Genomic DNA, 21,800 nt, shown 5'->3' with positions numbered 1-21,800 from the left:
CTCATTGTTTGGTGTCTCCTCTTCTCCTATTGGTTTGGCCTCAGATTTTTGGGATGCCTCTCTTCTCTTATGGAATATTATTTTTTAAAGATTACTAAAGGGTTATGAAATTGTTGATTTGCCTATTCTATTGGATAGCCTTTCTAGTGTAAAGGTTGGCTAAATGAAGATACAAGAAGTTGGTCTCTAGATTCTTCAGGCCTTTTCACAATGAAATCTCTTTCTAGGTATTTGGCAACCTTTTCCTCTTTGAAAAAGGAGATTTCTGTCGCATTATGGAGGTCCAATTGCTCTATGAGAATTAGTATTCTCTTATGGATTATGCTAAAGGGTAACAACTGCAAGTAGAAGCATGTTCCTTTTATAATACAGAAGGCTAAAAATATTCTTAGATACTAGGTAAAATTAAATCTAGTGAAATCCCTAGATGCTAGATAACATTATTTTCCTTATTTAAAAAAGATTACACAAATATTCCTTAAATTAAAGTCATTCCTTCAAGAGTAACCTCAATACTTTAGATGTTCTTCAAAGAAAGCTTCCATCCAACTATCACATGCCTTTGGTCTGTTCTCTTTGCTGTTCGGATGGGGATGTACTCAATCAAGTTTTTTTTGGTTGCCCATATTCTTTTCCTTGTTGGTACAAGTTATTTTCTTTTTTTTACAAACCGGTGGGTTTTCACCAACATCTTCAAGGAAAATGTTCTCCAGCTGCTCATTGGTCCTTTAGCTCCTATGGCAAACTATTTATGGGCTTGCGCAGTTAAAGCTCTCTCATTAGACTTTTAGTTGGAATGGAACCGAAGATCTTCCAAAGCAAGCATCTCTTATGAATTGATTGCTTTGAATCTTCTCGTTTGAAGGCCTATTCCTTGTTTTCTTTTCAAATCATTTTGACGGGTTTTATAGGATAGAGATCTAATATTGGAATGCTTTTATTTTTCTCCCTTGTAATTTTTTTTTTCTTTCTTTTTTTGCATTTGTTTCACCCCTTGTAGAGTTTGTATCGTTTAAGTATTAGTCACTTGTTATTTCTTCAATGAAAAGCTGAAACTTAAGAAACACAATAGAATATTTACTCATTCGATGGGCTATTTTGAGTAGAATTGGTCCATCATTGTAGCAGGTATAAATAATTTAAATAAATAAATGCCCTCTTTGAAACTTAGTGATATTAACCTTTTTTTCCCATTTTTCTTTCACATTCTATCTCTCTTGTGAACATTTTTGTTTTTTTAACCCTTATTTCATTAATCTTTGCCGTGCTTTAAGTGTTAAATAATTGTTTGGATATTTCTTTGCTTAACAGAGAAGCCAGCCAATGCCAATGGGAATCATCAGGATAAATATGCTGGTGGCTTTTTCGTTAAGGTATGAGTTATTATTTACTATCATGCTATTCATATTTGCAACTTGTTAATATGATGAATTACAATATTGGTGTCTTGATGTGTAGATTAGTCTGACTAAAACATTATAGTCTTGCATAAGCATTTTAAGTACTTATCATCAGCAATGCCCTTTTATTTCTTGTAGGATTGGTGGAGTGGTCTGCTTCACGCAAGTAGTTACAAGGAGCTGGATTACAGTGGAAAAATGGTTTTGCTAGTAGAGATCTTAACTATGTGCTCTGAATTGGGGGATAAGGCGTTAGTATTCAGCCAGAGCATTCCTACGCTTGACCTAATTGAATTCTATCTTTCAAGATTGCCCAGACGAGGGAAGAGAGGAAAATTCTGGAAGAAGGGTAAAGATTGGTATAGGTATGCAATACTGCGAAGTATTATGATTGACTCACTTTCTGCTGTAACATTGTAGGAATTTCTTGATTTATCTACCCCACAGTAACGGCCCAGGCCCACCGCTAACAGATATTGTCCTCTTTGGACTTTCCCTCAAGATTCTTAAAACGCGTCTGTGAGGGAAAGGTTTCCACACCCTTATAAAGGGTGTTTCGTTCTCCTCCCCAACCGATGTGGGATCTCACAATCCACTCTCCTTCAAGGCCCAGCGTCCTCATTGGCACTCGTTCCCTTCTCCAATCGATGTGGGACCCCCACCAAATCCACCTCCCTTCGGGACACAGCGTCCTCGCTGGCACATCGCCCGGTATCTGGCTCTGATACCATTTGTAACAGCCTAGGCCCACCGCTAGCAGATATTGTCCTCTTTGGGTTTTCCCTTTCGGGCTTTCTCTCAAGGTTTTTAAAACGTGTCTTCTTGGGAAAGGTTTCCACACCCTTGTAAAGGGTGTTTCGTTCTCCTCCCCAACCAATGTGGGATCTCACACCCACAAAAAGAAAAGAAAAAAGTGATCTTTGCTGGCCTGATATCCCCCACCGGTTTAGAGTTTCTATTTGGGGCTGTCAACCATGTGATAGACCCCAGATTTAATTCTATAGCAGAGGAAACGAAAGAAACAGTAAATAAAATTAGTAATTATGTGAATCAGGTCATTAGAATGTTTAGGAGATACTCAGGTGATGGTTGTTTCATGATGAGAGTGGGGCCCCTGTGTTAGTTGGGCTCGTCTGTTTGTACATGCTACTTCACCTTAAGGGTTAGGAGAGAGGGATAGATAAAAAATCTAAGTAGGAATTTTTATAATGGAGAGCTGGGTGATCTTTCAAATTGCCCACACATTGCATCTCTGAATTGAAAATTATACCATAGACCAGTCCCGTTGCTTGCAGCGCATCTTTCTCTCTCTGTTTGAGAGTTTTATAAAGATTGATTTCCTTCTCTAACTTAAATAGTTGAAGGAATTGACTGTTTCCATGCATTGATATCTAAACAAAGCCAAATTAGGATATCAACATCCAATGTAGACGGTTTTGAATGGCTATTACATGTTTGATTTTAACAACTACTTGGCTCCTGCTGATTGCAACAACCTATTACGTAATACTTTGTCAGTGCCCCTACCATGTTCATGATCCCTTTAGTTTCTTCAATGTACCTAAACATGTTTTTTTTTTTTTCATCTCTGCAACTGCTTTGCTCCAATGGAAGGAAACGGGGTTTTCGGGGAGAGGGAGAGGTTAATCAATAGAGTGGATCCATGAAAATTATGAGATCTTGATGCCGAAGGAGAGACCTTAGGTCCAAACGGTGAGGTGTTTTGTATGAATTCATGGGATTCATACCTTGATTTTCATGGGGGACCTGTAGTGGTGGGTTGTTGTATTATATTCTCATACTAAGTCCAAGTGTGTATGAATGTGCTTCTCTAAAATTAAAGAATGGAAGCTTTTAAGTTTTTGGCTCTCTCTCGAGTTACGCTTGGATTAAAGAGCTATCTTTGAATAATTTTTATTTCTTGCCACTTTTTATGCTGTTTTGTAATTTTACTCCCTTTTAAAGTTTCTATCCTTAACTTTTTGTTATTGTTTGTTATTTTCATTCAGTACTTCTTTCTTTACAGGCTAGATGGAAGAACAGAGAGTTCTGAAAGACAGAGGATTGTTGAGAGGTTTAATGAGTCTCTAAATAAGAGGGTAAAATGTACCCTGATATCAACTAGAGCTGGATCATTGGGTATCAACCTTCATTCTGCTAACCGCGTCATCATAGTCGATGGCTCTTGGAATCCAACTTATGATCTTCAGGCTATTTATCGAGCTTGGAGGTAGTTTAGTTTTCTCATTCTTTTTCCAGTTATTACACAATAATAAATGGCTCTGGAAATTCAGTGGCCATGCACGGAATAAGCTAGTACAAAAAGAATCTATATAAATGAAGAACGGATATGCTCAATACATTAGAAACTCATTGCCCAAAAGACCTTTTTGACATTAAAAAAAAGACTGTAATATAATGAGAGTGTGGATTCAAAATAGTAACCTCCCATTGCTCGAGATTCGATAGCATGCAGCAACTAGTTGTAAGAAAGAGGGGGAGGAGAAAGATATATAGAAAGTGTGCTGTGAGGGTGGTTGTAAATCACTAGGTAGCCAGTCTTTACTTAACTCAGCCCAAGCAATACCCACTCCCATGCCTTTCTTGGTTGGACCAACCCTTCCCGAATTGGGAGACCCATTTTGATATTTCTTTTTCATTCTCCGTTTTTTAACAAGAGCCAGCCCTAACTTGGAAGCTACATTTGACAGTGAACACCAAAAAAATTATTTCTTTTTCATAACGTTATCTTTTAACCTTACAGATATGGCCAAACGAAACCCGTGTTTGCTTACCGATTTTTGGCGCATGGAACAATGGAAGAAAAAATTTACAAGCGTCAGGTATGGTAAAACATTTCCTTACATTTTACCATTATAGACGAGGGAATTTTTTTAGGTGCTTATATTTTACGAGACGTAAATTTGATAGGTAACAAAGGAGGGACTGGCTGCAAGAGTTGTTGATCGCCAACAGGTATACCGAACGATTTCTCGGGAAGAAATGTTGCATCTTTTTGAATTTGGTGATGATGAGAATCCTGAGGGTGCCACTGAGTTGGACCTAGGAAATGGACATGAATCTCACCAGACTATGACTGGGAATCACGGCAATGTGCTGAAGCAGAAAGGGCCTCTTTCACATGGAAGTTGCTCATCTGATAAGTTGATGGAAACTTTACTTGGCAAACACCATCCAAGGTAGATTCTTTAAACGTATTTATCATCTCTAGATATAAAACTAGTATGCAATTAGAACATTAGAAAAGTGCTCCCTTTGTTTTTAAGGACTTCATGGAGAAAATTTGAATCACAAAGTTTGACGAAGGTGAAAGGAAGAATGATCCACTTTTGTGGAAGCTTCTCCCTAGTAGACGTATTTTAAAAACCGTGAGGTTTATAGTGATACGTAACAGGCCAAAGCAGACAATATCTGCTAGTAGTGGGCTTGAGCTGTTACAAAATGGTATCAGAGCCAAACATCAGGTGGTGTGCTAGCGAGAACGTTGGCCTCCAAGGGGGTGGATTGTAAGATCCTACATCGGTTGAAGAGGGGAATGAAGCATTTCTTATAAGGGTGTGGAAACCTCTTCCTAGTAGACGCATTTTAAAAAACCATGAGGCTGACGACGATACATAACAAGCCAAAGCGGACAATATCTACTAGCGGTGGGCTTGGGATATTACGCAAGACAAGAGTATTGAAAATAGGATATTACATTCTTTTTAACTTTTGCTTTCCTGGTTTGGGTGTTGGATATAGTACTGATACCCTCTCTTTGTTCAGGTGGGTTGCCAATTACCATGAGCACGAAAAACTACTCCAAGAAAATGAAGAGGAAAAACTATCTAAGGAGGAGCAAGACATGGCATGGGAAGTGTACAGAAAATCATTAGAATGGGAAGAAGTCCAAAAAGTTTCACCAGGCGACACTACAGCCGAGCAAAAGCTAACCACATCGATCGTCGCAGGTCCAGCACCCGAGACCATCGATCTGGCACAATCAAGGGCAAGGAACCGATTCGTTACTCGTAAATGCACAAATCTTTCTCACTTGCTGACACTCAGAAGCCAGGGAATAAAGGTTGGTTGTAGTACAATATGTGGGGAATGTGCACAAGAGATAAGCTGGGAAGAGCTCAACAAAGATAGCAAGAAGTGAAGAACAGCTTCTTCCACCATTTCATCTATTTTATGCTCAGCTATTAAAAAGCTTCTTTAAGTAAGTCCAACTCTTCTAACTGAACACAGCAATTTCTTTTTGGAATATGAAGCCCCAACCTTACCCTCATTTATTATTGCCTTTTCTTTTCTTGTTTTTAGTTGGGGGATGAAGTTCTTAGAGGAAAAGGTAATATTCATATTGTTTAGTTGAAATTAGGTCTGTATAGATCTGTTTTTTTATGATCACCGACTATAAGTGGAATGGAATAGCAGCAAGTTCTTGTTGCATTTAGGTTCATTGCTCTCAAACCTATAAATTTTAGGGGGAATCGTTGACTTGTTCAGAAGTACTGTAATGAAAGGAAGATAGGAGTTTGCCGTTCGTTATTTGACCTGATCCTACTGAATTTATTGAAGATGCTTAAATTTTTACCCTAAAATTGAAAAATGACTAGAAAAGTACGAATGGCTATCATAATTTGAAATTCTAAGAAATTCTAATTCTCCTTCCTTTGTCTGACTTGGTTGTTATTTGGTTTATCATGTATATCATATTTGATATTTTATTATAAGATAAATATCTAGATATTTGTCTTCCGTGTGTATCTTTCCATTTATTACTCTTTCTATATCATTGTAATTTATTTGATTATAATTACATAATTTTCACACCATTTAAGTGTGGTGGATTAAGCAAACATTCTTACCCTTTCTTCAACAAGTCTCCTCTAATCTCGCTCACAACTTTTATTCCCATAAACCATTTTGTTAGAAGTATTTAAGTTGTCAAAGATGCGTAAAAAATGATAACGTCTCGGTTTATGCATTTTAGAGCATCTCGATTTTTTTACATTAATTCTTCCTTCTCTTGGCTACGTCAAATTCCTTTTTCACCGACATTTTTCTAAAAAGATATGTTTTGCTCCAATTGCTCGATTTCTATACAATAAACAAAATTAACAAAAATTATGGTCTAGAAATAACACATGTTGTGTGCTATCAAATATTTTCGAACTTAGGTTTTTTCTTCGTCCAACACCAATTTTTTATTTAAAAAATGATAATATATAAACAATTTTGAATAAATTTACTACATGTTGAACCCTATAAAAATGAGTAAATTTTTAACTCAATCAATAGAATGTATTTTAACATTAAATCATCACTTCCGTTATTTTTAGCATTTTATGATAATAGAGACTTAATTGAAAAAAAAAAACAATTAATAAAATGAAAATTAAAACTTCAAAAAGAATTAGACCAAAATAATAATCATAATAATAAAGTTTATGTTTAGTCAAAATATCATATAAATATATGACTTTTGACCTTTTTTTTTTTTTTTTTTTTTTTTTTNATATGTCAAAATTTAGTAATTTATTACAGCCATTAGCAGCATATTAGATGACCAACTTTAGTATTTTAGATTTTAACCCCAAAAAATAAAGTACAATGTTAGCTCCAAATTGGATGAAGGTAGGCAGGAAACTCAATACAATCCAATATTCTGAAGACGAAAAAACGAGTCTCGGATAAGAAAACTTCATAAATAAATAAATAATGAACTTGTATATCAAAATTTTACCATCTAATATATTAGGGACGAGAGAACTTTATCAAATAGGTCGAAGTGCATGCAAACTACCTCAAACATTCACAAACAAAAATAAATAAGTAAAATATATGTTGATTCCATATTTGTGAATTCCCGTCGGTTGGGAAACGAAGCATTCTTTGTAAGGGTGTGAAACCTCTCACTACCAGATGTGTTATAAAAACTTTAGAGGGAAAACCCAAAGGAAGGTGGACACGAAGCAGTATGCCAACAAGACGTTGACTTCCGAAGGAGTGGATTTGGAGGTCTCACCATCAATTGGAGAAAGAAACAAGTGTCAGCGAAGACACTAGGTCTCGAAGGTGGATACTAATCATTCTTGTACAAGAATGCAGAAATCTATACCTACCGGACACATTTTAAAGACTTTGAGGATAACCCGAAATGGAAAGATGAATTACAATATTCATCTCCTTCCTTTGAATATATGATGATTTAAAGGTAAGTGCTAAGCCTTCTAAAGTTTTCTGTACAATTCATCTACCATTAGCAGGCTTTAGAACAGATGCACCAGAACCAGAGCGAAGTTAACACAAGATCAATGAAACGCACCTCAAAATCAATGAAACCCATCAGCAAAACTGCACATTTCTTCTTCCTCCTCCTCTTTCTACATTGCCACTCTGAATCAGACCACACAGCCTTAATATACCACCACTGCACCAACAGCCAAACACCCACATCAACATCAACGTCCGAAGCCCTCTCATCCCTCTTCAAATCCCTCATCACACACTCCACAAACTCCACCTTCCACACACAAATCACCGCCCTAAACGGCATCCCCATCTCCGGCGAGTACCAATGCAGAGGCGACATGAGTTCCACCGCCTGCCAAACCTGCGTAACTCAGCTAGGCATTTTGTCGAACAGGTTGTGTGCAGGAGCTAGAAACGCGCGCGTGCAGCTGAGGGGGTGTTACATGCGGTACGAGACGGACGGGGAGGTTGAAGAGGAAGTGAAGAATTGGGAGTTGGTGCATAAGGAGTGTGGACAAATTAAGGGCTATGCTTATGATGAAGGGACCGGCGCGAGAAATGGGGCGCTGTGGGCGGTGGAGGAGGGGATTGTGAGGAGTGGAAATGGGTTTTGGGAGGCGCGGAATGAGGGTGTGAGGGCGGTGGCGCAGTGTGAGAGGGCGCTGTTTGGGTGCGATTGCGCGGAGTGTGTCGGCCGTGCTGCGGAGGTTGCGCAGGAGGACTGCGGCGGTGCGCTGTCTGCTGATGTTTATTTGAATGGATGCTATCTCAGCTATACTACCTATACATACCCATCAGGTAATTTTCCCTCTTTCAAACATATGGAAAAGACATTATCGTCCCTGTTCCTACTGCGTCGTGTGAACATCCCTACTTCCAAACATTCATTTTTCGATCCCGTAAATTTCTTAAATAGAATTTCGTAAGGATAGAAAAGTCATTTTCGTTTGTGTTCCTATCACGTCCTGTGAACGTTCTTATTTCAAAGCATTCATTTTTTTTATCTCATAAGTTCCTCATCCTCGTTCCTGTTCCTACCACGTCCCGTGAACGTGTTTATTTCAAAACATTCATCATTTTTAATCCTGTAAGTTTTCCATCTCCGTCCCTATTCCTACCTAGTTCTGTGAACATCCTTATTTTAAAGCATTCATTTTTGTAACCCCGTAAGTTATACCCATCCCGTCCATGTTCTTACCACGTTTTGTGAACATTCTTATTTCAAAGTATTCATTGTTTTATCCCGTACGTTTCCCATCCCATCATCTTTTTCCGGCAAGTTCCATGTCCTCGTCTCTATTCCTACCACGTCTGGAGAACATCCCTATTTCAAACATTCATTTCGATCCCGTAAATTTCCTAAATAGATTTTCGCAAGGATAGAAAAGTCATTCTCGTCCTTGTTCCTACCACGTCACATGAACATCCCTATTTCAGAGCATTCATTTTTTTAATCCCATAAGCTCTCCATCCCGTCCCTATTCTTACCACGTTCGGTGAACATCCCTATTTCAAAACATTCTTTTTTTTATCCTACACGTTCCACATCCTTGTCCATGTTCCTACCACGTTATGTGATAAATCCCTATTTCAAATATTCAATTTTTTATCCCGTACATTCCCTAAAAAAAATTACAAGAACGGAAAAGTCATTTGCATCTCTATCCCCATCTCGGTAATCGTTTTAATATATAACTGTATCATAAACAAATGAAAAATGAAAAAATTACCAATACATTCGAGTTTCTCGATCTTAGCCAAACTAATTTAAAGATAATTCATGAACTAATCCAACCTATAAAATTGTCATTTATCTGAACTCAACCTAATTCAAATAAGTTGACAACACAACCTATGCATTCTGTTACTGTCACAATCGCTGTTTCTTGGCAACAAATTTGGCGATTGTGCGTCACTCACTCCTAGCACTGAGTGAGTCAAGCCTACTTCGAATCACGTTGCCTACGGTCGAGCAACATGTATTCAAACCTCGGGCCTCGATTTGAACAGAAGATTTTAGAAAGCCGGGGAGAGAGGTTTTGTAAAGAGAGTTTTGATAACTTTTCGGATAGAGGGGTCCGAAGTTGGCTTGACTCACTCAGTGCTGGGAATGAGTGCTGCACAATCGCCAAATCTGTTGGGTTAATATATATATATATATATATATATATATATATGAAGAATATTAATTAAAAATATTATTGGAAAATGAAAAATAATTATATAATATTATCTCTTGTTTGTTTGAAGGTTACAAGAAGAATGGTTCAAGTGGGAGGGTAGCAGCTATTGTGTTGGGTGGCTTGGCATCCATTGGATTAGCCCTTATTCTCCTCATGTTTTTCAAGTCTTGTGGAAAAAAAGATGATGATTAATTTATAAATATTTATAATTAAGTTTATTATTCTCCTCTCTCTCTCTCTCTCTCTCTCGTGCCTTTGCTCGTTCCTGTTCGCCTATTCGGGACGGGGCAGACAGCCCACATACACGAAGAGAAGAAGAGAGAGGGGTTCCTTAAGGTCGAAGAAGGCCACAAGTGGAAGCAACCGATGCTTTGGTCATTCGGTTGACTCCTTGCTGTCAGTTTGTGCTTGCTGTCATGCTGGCAAAGTTGGAGTTTCGGCCGGTTTTACCCTTCTTTCTCCTGTCTGAACCTGAACCTTCTTTCACGAGGTAAATAGGTTCTCGAATCTGTTCTTGAACTCAAACACAAGGGGTAAATAGACTTGTCTCCTTCAATCCTTCTTGAACGAACTATAAACAAAGCCGAAACTCAAGATAGATTCATTCTCCCTCCCGAACTCTTTCATTCACCTATCCTACTAATAAATAGCCTTTATAGTTCAATATGGGTGTACATTCAACCCAACAACTCGGATCAACCCAAGGGTTGGGTTGGGTTGGATTGGATTAGCATTTCGAATAGGGTTTTGTTCATTTTTTGAAACCCGAACTGAATCGGTTCGATTCAGGTTCATGGGCAAAACCTAAAATATATTAAGAATCCTTACACATTGATGGGTTCGTGAGAGTGGTATTGAGGCCAGTCCAAGAATTCTTATACGTCTTGTTTGAACGATAAAGCTCCGAGACCATTTTTACCTACTATTAGATTTGAACTCCGGGACTATTTTTACCTACTATTAGATTTGAACCAATGACTCTCACCATATGAAAGCGATACTCTAACCACTGAGTCAAATAGGTCAAGCTGAGTAACGTCCGAGAAAATAGACCCCTATAAGATAAAACCATGCAACATCAAACCGTCATCACATTTACAGATATTTTATTCTTAGATATCTTAAAAACAAACAAACAAACAAACGACTCTAATAGAATGAATAAGAATAAAATTTTTATTTCGTTTATTTCGATCAACGTGTTTACTAAAATTCACAGATTAAATTAACCTATAGGACCCACCACTAATTTGAGATTCCGGCTCCATCGAAGAGGAATCACATTCCTCTCCTAAAATCTCGTCAATCTCGTACCACAATCTTTTCATTGATTACTTTACATCCTCTAGTTTATCTCGACTCACGTGTTTCTAATTTTATTTTACCATTTTCCTAATATTTTTTCGTTATTATAAAAATAAAGACATATATAAAATTAAAAATTCCCATTTAATTTATTAATGATTTTGTTGGAGTGGAATATTTATGCTAGATAATACTTAATATATGTTCTTTCAATAAAAAAAATTATTTAATATATTTTATTTGATGTAATTATTTATTATTTTTAACAATAAATCAATTATTAAAATAAATAACACTATGATCAATTAAAATAATATTTTTATTATGGATTATTATTATTATTATTATTATTATTATTATTATGTTAATTAAAAGTTAACACGGAATTATTATTAATAATAGTATTTTAGGTCGAATTTGATAATTAAAAAAATTGGTAAAATCGTACAAGCCAATAAGATTGTGACACGTATAAGGTGCATGGATTTTGTGTGTAGCGCGTAGCAGAGGAATGGAGTAACGAACTCGACCCCACACATGATTCTCTCTGGAAAATCAGTCCAGACTTGGCTCGCAGAGTACCTGTAACCCGTTCGTCATTCTTCCTCATCTTCCCACTACCCGAACACTCAATCTCTCAAAACCATACCAGATTCTTCTCTCCTTGAAGTTCTCAATCAATGGTGGCTTCGTTTCTTCACTCCTGGATTTTCGACTTCATTCGCTACTGAAAACTTGCGTACTACGCCATTGCGGTTTTTGGAGAGCTTTTTTGAACTCTGTGATTGTTGAAGCTTTGAAAGGAGTGGTAACGCTCGTTTTTGGAGTTTTTCTTTTGCATGTGCTCTTGTTTTCTCTGTTTTTCATTTTCTTTATGCTCTTTGCTTTGTGTTTTGAGTCTTTTCGTCTTGTTTGGATGCTGAGAGTGTTTGTTTTGTACGTTTGAAAGTTTTGGAAAGACCGCTGCTACCTACTGTGTTGGTGTTGTTCGTTTTCTTTCTGTTTGTTCTTGTATTGGTAATGGTGAACCGCAGTCTGGCCGTTGAAGTTTTTGCTTTTTCTTGAATGTTTTCTTTTTCATTGGCTGTTTAAAATCGATTTTTGCGGAATCTAGGGAGAAATATGAACAAATGCATTGTTGTGTTTCTCCTTTTCGTTTCTATGTCTATGAAGGATCGATTTGCTGCGTTTTCTAGTGGCTATGATGATGATGATGATGAAGTAGAAGAGTCTTGTGTTTTGAATTCTGCTATTGTCGAGATGAGTTTACAAATTTTAATTGTGGTGGGAGATCCATTGAGTTTTGTTTACGTTTACCAAGTGTATAGTTCAGTTCATCTTTGTTTGATACTCTGCTTGCAACCATTTCTACAGTGTTCTTGGTATACGAGCTATTTTCTTCAAAATCCACATGCAAGGGTTTCCTCTGTATATTTTACCCATTTCATGAAATTAGACATTTTTTCTAATTTTTTGAATGTATTCTTGCTGCATGTTTGTCATTTTTTCCGATTTCTTTCATCCTGTTCATATATATTTTAGAGATTTTGAAATTTGTTCCAATGAATTTCGAGATTGCTTAGATTTTATGTATGAACTTAGTTAATATGTAGCCCAACGTATAATTTACTCTAGTATAGGAAACAGGTTTCCTCCAATTCCATCAATATTTGGGTGTTCCAATGTCTTCGAAAGAGAAAATTGTCAAGGCATTGAGTGCAACAAGATCAATAGGAATTCCTGATGACCAAGTAAAACCAATTTTGAGGGATCTGCTAAAGACGTATGATGGAAACTGGAAGCTCATTGAAGAAGACAATTATCGCACCTTAGTAGATGCATATTTTGAGCACAAGGAAAATGAGGTTTCTATTTAGACTTTACTCCTTTTAAGAAAACTATGTCAGAGACTGATCTTTTATTGTGTTGTGAATAGGAATTAGAAGGAAAGAGAGGCGGTCTTATGCATGACCAAAAGTCTCCAATTTCTCTAAAAAGACCACGTGAAGGAGAACAACAGAATCAGGCTTTGTCCACCATTGGTAGCTCAAGCCATAGATCAGTTGTGAGGGAGGATAAAATGTCTGAAGTAAATGCTGGACAGGAAACTACGAAGTCGACTCAACATGGTATAGTCATTAGGCCCAGTGAAAATTTGTCATCAGTGAAACCCATTTCAGCAATTCATCCAGGTATTTATTTATAATTTTGAATATTAAAAATGGCAATATATTTGTTTAAGGAACGTCATTTTGTTATCTGATTGCTTTCGTAATTACAGTACAGTTAATACCAAGTTTTCCGTTTAAAATGAACCCTTGGTTGAGCTCTTAGATGAATCATACGTCAGCTTAACACAACTTATTGATAGGTTTCCTGTTTTAAGGTTTGGCTTTGTGTAAAGTGGCTTTTGCAATAATAGTAGATTTGCCGCATGACAAACCATTTTGCAAAAATGGCACGAATATAAAACTAAAAAACCCACATGTCAGTAATTTGCATAGATTCAGTGACCTACTTTGACATGTTAGTGATATATTTTATCAATAATACAAAAATAGTATATCAATGATGTACTTTATCTACAAAAATGGTATATAAGTGATATACTAAATATTGGCTATGTTAGTGATGTGCTTTACACATAAATGATATTTTACTATACTTTATAGTAATAGCCCAAGCTCACTGCTAGCCGATTTTGTCCTCTTTGAACTTTTTCTTTTGGGCTTCCCCTCAAGATTTTTAGAATGCGTCGGCTAGGGAGAAGTTTTCACACCCTTATAAAGAATGTTTTGTTCCCCTCTCCAACCGACGTGCGATCTCACAATTCATCCCCCTTCAGAGCCCAGCGTCGGGTGGATTGTGAGATCCCACATCGATTGGAGAGGGGAACGAGTGCCAGCGTCCCACCCCCCCTTCAGGCCTAGCATCCTCGCTGGCTCGTTCCTCTCTCCAATCGATGTGGGATCTCACAATCCACCCCCTTCGAGGCCCAGCGTCCTCGCTGGCACACCGCTCGGTGTCTGGCAACTCAAGTCACACCTAGCAGATATTGTCTTTTTTGGGCTTTCCCTCAAGGTTTTTAAAACGCGTCTGCTAGGGAGAGGTTTCCACACCCTTATAAAGAATGTTTTGTTCCCCTCTTCAATCGATGTGGATCTCACAAGACATATCAATGATACAAAAATAGTACAACAATGAATATGAGGGAAAATTCTCCATATTTGCAAATGATTTTTTTCATGTCACAAATTTACAAATATGACGTATAATCTTACCATTCATTCTAATTTTCCTTTAATTAATTGCTTTATAATTTCCCTTCAATTAATTGTTATAATTAGTGAAGTTGGTGGGAAGTTATCATGGCTACTTGCTTGGAAAATTGGTTGGAGTGGAACCATGAAGATTTTGAAGTCAAAACCTGAGATAATCATTGATCTGAATGCTATGGATTAAACATGTTGCCTATGTTGTAGATGGAATTTGGCCTAAAACCTGTTGTGATTAACCATTTTTTTTCTATTAATGCCAAAAGAATAACTTTTTTGACAATCTACTTTGGCTTTGAGATTGGGGGTATATATGATCTCCAATTCGTGCTCATTTCTTTTGTTATAAACATATTGTTTCAAAAAAAAGTTTCATAAGCAGCCCAGCCAGAAACGGGTGCTGCTGAGTCTTTGTCATCTCATTTGGTAGATAGGAATTAGAACAGGGATATTTAAGCCAATTAGGTCATTTGACACTTCTTCCTTACCCTTGGAGAAGTAAAATTTTGCAAAACTGACTTATCCTTCGCATCATCTAAAACAGCTGGAAAACCATGATTTTCTGTGAAAATTTTGTGTTATCTGTAACAGATCGTTTCTCGTAATCGATTATTTTAATAGATGAAGTGCAGTTAAATTTCTTTTAAATCTGTTATTAACTTCTCTGGTGGTACCCTTCCTTTTTGCTGAATCAGATAAGAATGCATTTACAAATGGTAACATGGAATGCAATTCCTACCAGATTTGCTCAAGTTCTTCTCAGTGTGCGAGGCCACTGAGTACTGCACCTTTTCAAGATCAATGCAGCAGTTATATTAGCAAGTGTTCAACTTCTTCTGAGCACGTGAGGCCAATTACTCGTGATCAACATAATAAAAGAAATAAAAGCCATGCTTTGTATAATATGTATGACTTGACAAAGGGTGCAGAGAAAGTTAAAATATCTTGGGTTAATGAATTAGGAAATGAGTCTATCCCTAAGTTCAATTACATACCAAACAACATAATTTTTCAAAATGCCAATGTCAGCATTTCAATGGCTCGGATTTCAGAGGACGAATGCTGTTCAAGTTGCTCAGGTGATTGCCTTTCATCATCTTATCCATGTGCTTGTGCTCGAGAAACTGGCGGGGATTTTGCTTATACACAAGAAGGTCTACTGAAAGAAGAATTTCTGAATCAATGTATGTCTATGGGATGCGAGCCTAAGAAGGAACATCTTTTTTATTGTGAAGATTGCCCAATCGAGAGGTCAAAGAATGACTGGAAGCCTGAGCGGTGCAAGGGTCATTTGCTCAGGAAGTTTATCAAAGAATGCTGGAGCAAATGTGGATGTGACATGCAATGTGGAAATCGAGTCGTGCAACGAGGTATTTCATGCACATTGCAGGTCAGATTTATTTATATCTTCCTATGATGTTCTTGTTCTGAAACTGTTTTCCTCCAATTTGTATAATTCACGAAGTTGTTGGATATTATTAACTTAACCTGTTCATTATTGACCTCATTCAATAAAGTACTACCATAAAGATCTCAAAAGAATACCTGTACCTGAAACCAATGTCATTGGGTTGGTAGGGAATTCCTAGGAGTGTAGACAACTCTTTTTAAGGAACTCGAGCCTTAACTTAAGAGGGTTTATGTGGAGTACTTTTTACTCTACCTTCACAATACTACTTCACTATTGGTTAACATGGAGTATTTGGTCTTGTCGGTTGGTCCATACTAATTCAGAAAATTCTCATAAGATCTTATCAGTATAATTAAAAAAGTCCGGTTGCTTCTAACTTCAATAGATAGGTTTTGATCTATTTATTTGAGTAGCAAGACAGAGAAATGAACGTGGAAGCTGTTCAACTAATTATTTCTTGCGTTGTTTAATTACTTTTTTCAAGTTTTGGCCTTTGCATTTTTCTTGATGTATTCCTTGGCGCTTCTTTTAAACTGGCTCGAGAACCTTCATGATGCATATGACAATATAAAGGAAATGGATACTTGTTTGACTTGGAAACCTTAAACCAGATTTCTTGTGACTTGATTTTAGCTAAGATACATGCTTTGACCTCCATGTTTCAGGTTTTCTTCACTCGCGAAGGAAAAGGATGGGGTCTCAGAACTCTAAATAACTTACCAAAAGGGTCTTTTGTCTGTGAGTACGTTGGTGAAGTACTGACGAATACGGAGTTGTATGATCGAAATATGCAGAGAACTGGCAATGAGAGGCATACATATCCAGTAACTCTTGATGCGGACTGGGGCTCAGAGGGAGTTTTAGAGGATGACGAGTTACTCTGTTTGGATGCAACTTATTATGGAAATGTTGCAAGATTTATCAACCACAGGTATTGTAAGCATTGCATACACATTATTTTATTTTGCTTAAATTTCCTTTAACAGAGAGAATGGAAGTTTACTGCACGAGATATGTAAGCATTGCATAACTAGCACATAATGTTATGGATTTTTCAAATACTCTCATCCCTTTACTGCATCTTTAAAGTTATAACTTCTATTTTTTTTTTTTTTTTTTTTTTTTTTTTTTTTTTTTTTTTTTTTTTTNGCTGCTGATATGTTACATGTATGTCTGAGATACAAGAATTTATTTAATGCAACTATAGAAGTAGGAATATAGGAATCCTAAGACGTGAAAAGAAAAAGAAAAAAGAAGTAAAATTTGAATCTACTAGGTAAAATTCCGTATTTCATTGGTATCTTTATTGAATTGGAGAGAATACTGATATTCTATTATATTATGCTTATATAGAAGAAAGACTCACTACAACGTAAGCAGAAAATAAATACACTAAAGACTAAATATTAACGACTAATATGTATACTTTTAAAGATTACAAATTCCAACGATCTTCCTTTCCTTAAACAAGATAATCTGTTGGTTGATCTGTGATTGATCTAAGTATCGATTGAACTTCATGTAAAATAAAGAAAGGAATAAATTATTAGGCAACTCCAGAGATTAAAGAATGTTGTTTTTACTGAGATTATTTCTTTTCCATTAAACTTGTTTTCAGGGCATTATTTTCCGTATATGAATATATATATACATACATTAGTTTATAATTCATGTAACCCACTTCCCTAACTTGAATGTATTTTGTTTTTCTTCTTTAGATGCTCTGATGCAAATCTGATCGACATTCCTGTTGAAGTCGAAACCCCCGATCACCACTATTATCATGTATGAATCTTAACAAACTTATAAATGTTCACAACACAGATGTCGCTGTCTTTGGGAAAACAGAAGAATATTACTCTGCCCTTTCTACTGGAAAATGGAAGCATCTTATATTTAGCTAAAGAAATCCGTCTAATTTCATTTCGCATCCTGTATGTGCAGCTTGCTTTTTTTACCAGCAGGGAAGTGAAAGCTTTGGAAGAGCTTACATGGGTAGGTATGCTTGACTAACAAAACTAAACTCTATTCTGATCTATTTTTATGTTTAATTAAAATTTTGATTTTTGAACTTTTCCTTATTTTTCGTTTTTTTTTTAATCTATTAGGTCCCTTAAATTTCAATATTGTCAATAGGTTAATAAACTTTTAATATTGTGATATTTGTCCTGAACTTATTAGACACTCGTCAAAATGTAAAGACTGATTAGACACAACATTAAAACTCTAGGGATATATTAGAACTTGAATTGCTTAATACTATCCATGTCTAACTTAAAATAAGTAGTTCTATTAATTCCTCAATTAATCAAGTCCATTTCCTTTTTTGAAAATTTGGTCCATTTCCTTTTCTTGAAATTGTGACTAGTTAGGAGCTAGTATGGATGTGCTATTTTTGTAAATATTGATTCCTCTATTGTGTTGAATGCTTTTAAGTTTTAAATAGTTGGATTTGGGCACTTTATTGTTAGGTTTTAACTCTTTTTTCTTGATTTTGTGGCTCTTTGGTATTTTTGTGATTGGGTTTGAGCATTTCTTTGATATGATCTTGGGATGGTGTGAATTGAATTTTAAATGATTTATTGGTTAATTTATGGGAAACCTTCAAATTTAGTTTTGAGGAGGTATTAACAACCATACGGTTATGCTTAGGACTTACATTTGGTGAAATTGATAGTTTAAGATTAAAATTAACTTGCACAGGTAACATTAGAGGTAAAAATTAAACTTTTTCTGAAAAGATGTTACTTTTATAGGAGAAGGAAATTTAAATTTAATATGCTAAAATATATGTTTAATATATTTAACACTGAAAAATTATTATTAATATTTCTATTTCAGTTCATTTTACAGAAGTAATTAAAAAGTATTAATATTTTAAGTTGTGTCTAATAATTGTTTGCCACACGTTCACAGTGCTGGATACATGTTTACTAATATTTTAAGTTGTACTTTATTCTACCATATGCGCCACTGATTATACATGATCTTGAATTTTTACGTTTGTGAGAATATACAGGACTATGCAATTGACTTTGACGATGAAGATCATCCTGTGAAGGCATTTGAATGCTGTTGTGGAAGTGGGTTTTGTCGAGATTCGAAGAAGAAACACAAGGAAGCACTTTTATAGGTACATTGCGTTCTATTCATTCATTTCTTTCCATCCTAAGAAAGCTTTGTCCTCAGTTTTAGAACTCGTTTTCATTAAATTGGTTTATGTCCATTTGTCAAATTCCATCATCATAGTCCAAGTGGTAGGATTGATAAGTGAGCCATTCTAGTATTTGTGTCCAAAACTAGATTTGAATCTTTTATTACCCTTACTAATGATTACTCTCATATAACTTGGGTATATTTTATGAAGGGCAGTTGCTTTCTCACTTCTGTAATTTTCATGTTGAAATTCGAACTTAGTTTGACATTTCCTTAAAAGTCTTGAGGTAGACAATCTTGGTGAGTGCTTTCTCACTTTTGTAATTTTCATGTTGAAATACGAAAAAGGTTTTTAAAACGCGTCTGTTAGGGAGATGTTTTGTTCTCCTCCCCAACCGATGTGGGATCTCACAATCCACCCTCCTTTGGGGCCCAGTGTCCTCACTGGCACTCATTCCCTTCTCCAATCGATGTGGGACCCCCCAATCCACCCCCTTCGGGGCCTAGCGTCCTTACTGGCACACTGTCTTGTGTCCCCCCCTCTAGGCCTCAGCCTCCTCGCTGGCACATTGCCCGGTGTCCGACTCTGATACCATTTGTAACTGCCCAAGCCCACCCGTAACATATATTGTCCTCTTTGGGTTTTCCGTTTCGAGTTTCCCCTCAAAGTTTTTAAAACGCATCTGCTAGGGAGAGATTTCCACACCCTTATAAAGAATACTTTGTTCTCCTTCCCAACCGAGGTGGGATCTCACAGTAACGATTTCCATCCTAGAATAATTAAAATAAGTAACAAGAGAGTGATTAAAAAAGAATCTCAAAATCTATTACATCAATTTGTTTAAGTCATATATAGAGAATTTATTTAACCCATGCATAGGATGTTTGTGAAAAAGATGTACATCAGTCAATACTTATTTGTCACTAGTCTGATGGGAACAGGTTGCAGGTTGAGTGGAGCAATAAACGAGGAATAAAAAGGCGATCAATCCTTCATCTTGGATGACTTTTTTGGTTCATCAGAAATTTTCCCAGGTTAGTGTTCATCCATCCACTTTTTGGTTTCTGCACGTTTTCCTATACATATCTCTTACTTCTTTGAGATGTCTTCTCTATCTCTTGTTATGCTTCCCAGTTTTTCTTTTTCGTCTTTTTTCCCTCGCACTATTGTCTTAAAGTTTTCTTTTTCATAACTAATTTTCTAACTAGTAATTTCTTTTTATGGCTTGATTACCATTTTCAGAAGAACAAAATATTTATTATTTATTATATAGTTGATATTGTTGGAAAATTTTAGAGCAAAAATTATTTTATACCCTTAAATTTTAGGAGTCATACTACTAGGAATCACGGATCTACACAATGGTATGATATTGTCCACTTTGAACATAAGCTCTCATGGCTTTGCTTTGGGCTTCCTCAAAAGGCCTCATACCAATGGAGAGGTAAAAATGGTTACAAGTGAGTACCATGATCATTCCCTAAATTAGCCGATGTGGGACTTTCATCATCCAACACCTCCCCTCGAACAAAGTACGCCTCCCCTTAATTGATGCTCAACTTCTTTGGAGTCTTAGTAATTTTTTACTGCCTGCGATGAGGCTTGACTCCTTTTATTTTGGAGTCCTTTGTTCGACATTTGAGAATTTACCAATATATTGGCACGACTAAATTTAGGGGAAGCCCAAAGCTATGCTCAGGACAATATCATACGATTAAATTTAGGGGAAGCCCAAAGCTATGCTCAGGACAATATCATACACACCTAATTATGTTCTCGTTGTTTACACATGTTTTAGGTGATGGATGGCCTGCAACAACTATAGCAAGAATGAGAAACTACTGTATAGGTCTGTTCTAGGAGCATGGGTATATCAATATTTTATTTCTCAACTACAACTCTGTACAGTTTTTCTTTACTTTCACGTCCTACTTTTAAAACACTTTAATGCGTTTTCTTGTAATTTCATCTATTGAGCTAGTTAAAGATATATTCTCGATAAAAAAATTAGAGATTCGAAGTATTCGTAGATATAGCAGTTTAGGGAGTAAACTTTGTAACTAATAGTAGTGGAGGGTGTAAGTGGTTCGGTTCGAAGTATTCTGCGTCGAATTTCTCGTAACGTTGAGAAATTGTGCCGACCGAACCAACTAGACCGTCGATTTGATCGATTCAACCCTTTGAAAGTTAAATCTCATTTCTGAGGACTTGAGATGGGAATTAGGAATGTACGAAATAATCAAAATCAAGGGGAAAGATAAAGAACCGGATCCTAAACCGAGCCGAAAATTCGTTTAGGCGGGTTAATCGAGTTCCTCTAGAATTAGTTATAAATTTACAAATTGGATTAAAAATGTCTTGATTAGAAACTAAGTTCTAATTTCAATAATCCATCGTAACTTTTCTAATATTTATAGTCATATTAATAATACTTCTGTTTATATTTTTAAATTTCATTAATTTTATGTGATATTCCAAAATATTAATTGACATTTAGTATTTGATATAAAACTGAATTTTATCATTTTTAAATTTAAATGCGTGATATAGATATATTAAAACTTAGCGCTAAAAATTAATTTTGGAAGTGAGTTTTCTCTATTGTTTTTTTTTTTTTCTACCTTAGAGTGATATATATCATAATTAGTTGAGCTATGTTCATAAATTTTGTAGGCTATTAAATGTGTACTTAAAAAAATAATTATCTTCCTTATCGTACATCAATTATTAGTTTGATTATTGAACAATTTAATTAGCAAGTCATTTGGGTCGGGAAAATTGAAATTTATTTCATTCATTTTAGTTCTTAGA

At 36.0% G+C, this 21,800-nt stretch overlaps 3 protein-coding genes across 4 annotated transcripts in view; all 3 read left to right on the top strand.

The window, feature by feature from the left end:
* The window catches only part of LOC111798314 (protein CHROMATIN REMODELING 20), a 31,078-nt gene extending 25,127 nt beyond the window's left edge, over positions 1–5,951 (top strand). For both annotated transcript variants that reach the window (XM_023681375.1, XM_023681377.1), the window contains 6 exons: positions 1,312–1,373; positions 1,539–1,765; positions 3,427–3,630; positions 4,165–4,243; positions 4,332–4,600; positions 5,187–5,951. In XM_023681375.1, coding sequence (XP_023537143.1) covers positions 1,312–1,373; positions 1,539–1,765; positions 3,427–3,630; positions 4,165–4,243; positions 4,332–4,600; positions 5,187–5,562 — 1,217 coding nt within the window. In that variant the 3' untranslated portion in view covers positions 5,563–5,951. The remainder of the gene's footprint in view (positions 1–1,311; positions 1,374–1,538; positions 1,766–3,426; positions 3,631–4,164; positions 4,244–4,331; positions 4,601–5,186) is intronic.
* Positions 5,952–7,091: 1,140 nt separating this feature from the next.
* LOC111798852 (cysteine-rich repeat secretory protein 3-like) lies at positions 7,092–10,033 on the top strand. The gene is made up of 2 exons (XM_023682203.1): positions 7,092–8,456; positions 9,909–10,033. The coding sequence occupies exons 1-2, from the start codon at positions 7,685–7,687 to the stop codon at positions 10,031–10,033; spliced, it is 897 nt and encodes a 298-aa protein (XP_023537971.1). The 5' UTR covers positions 7,092–7,684.
* Positions 10,034–11,788: 1,755 nt separating this feature from the next.
* LOC111798313 (histone-lysine N-methyltransferase SUVR4-like) lies at positions 11,789–20,975 on the top strand. Its single transcript, XM_023681374.1, has 10 exons — positions 11,789–11,954; positions 12,787–13,011; positions 13,083–13,338; positions 15,117–15,811; positions 16,498–16,763; positions 17,551–17,617; positions 17,777–17,827; positions 18,852–18,965; positions 19,931–20,023; positions 20,788–20,975. Exons 2-8 carry the CDS (start codon positions 12,829–12,831, stop codon positions 18,963–18,965), a joined length of 1,632 nt encoding a protein of 543 aa, XP_023537142.1. The 5' UTR covers positions 11,789–11,954; positions 12,787–12,828; the 3' UTR covers positions 19,931–20,023; positions 20,788–20,975.
* The last annotated feature ends 825 nt before the right edge of the window (positions 20,976–21,800 follow it).

Source organism: Cucurbita pepo, chromosome LG07 (assembly GCF_002806865.2).
Source record: "Cucurbita pepo subsp. pepo cultivar mu-cu-16 chromosome LG07, ASM280686v2, whole genome shotgun sequence".
Classification (NCBI taxonomy): Eukaryota; Viridiplantae; Streptophyta; class Magnoliopsida; order Cucurbitales; family Cucurbitaceae; genus Cucurbita; species Cucurbita pepo.
Note: the sequence above shows the minus strand (reverse complement) of the source record. Positions and strands in the feature narration are given on the sequence as shown.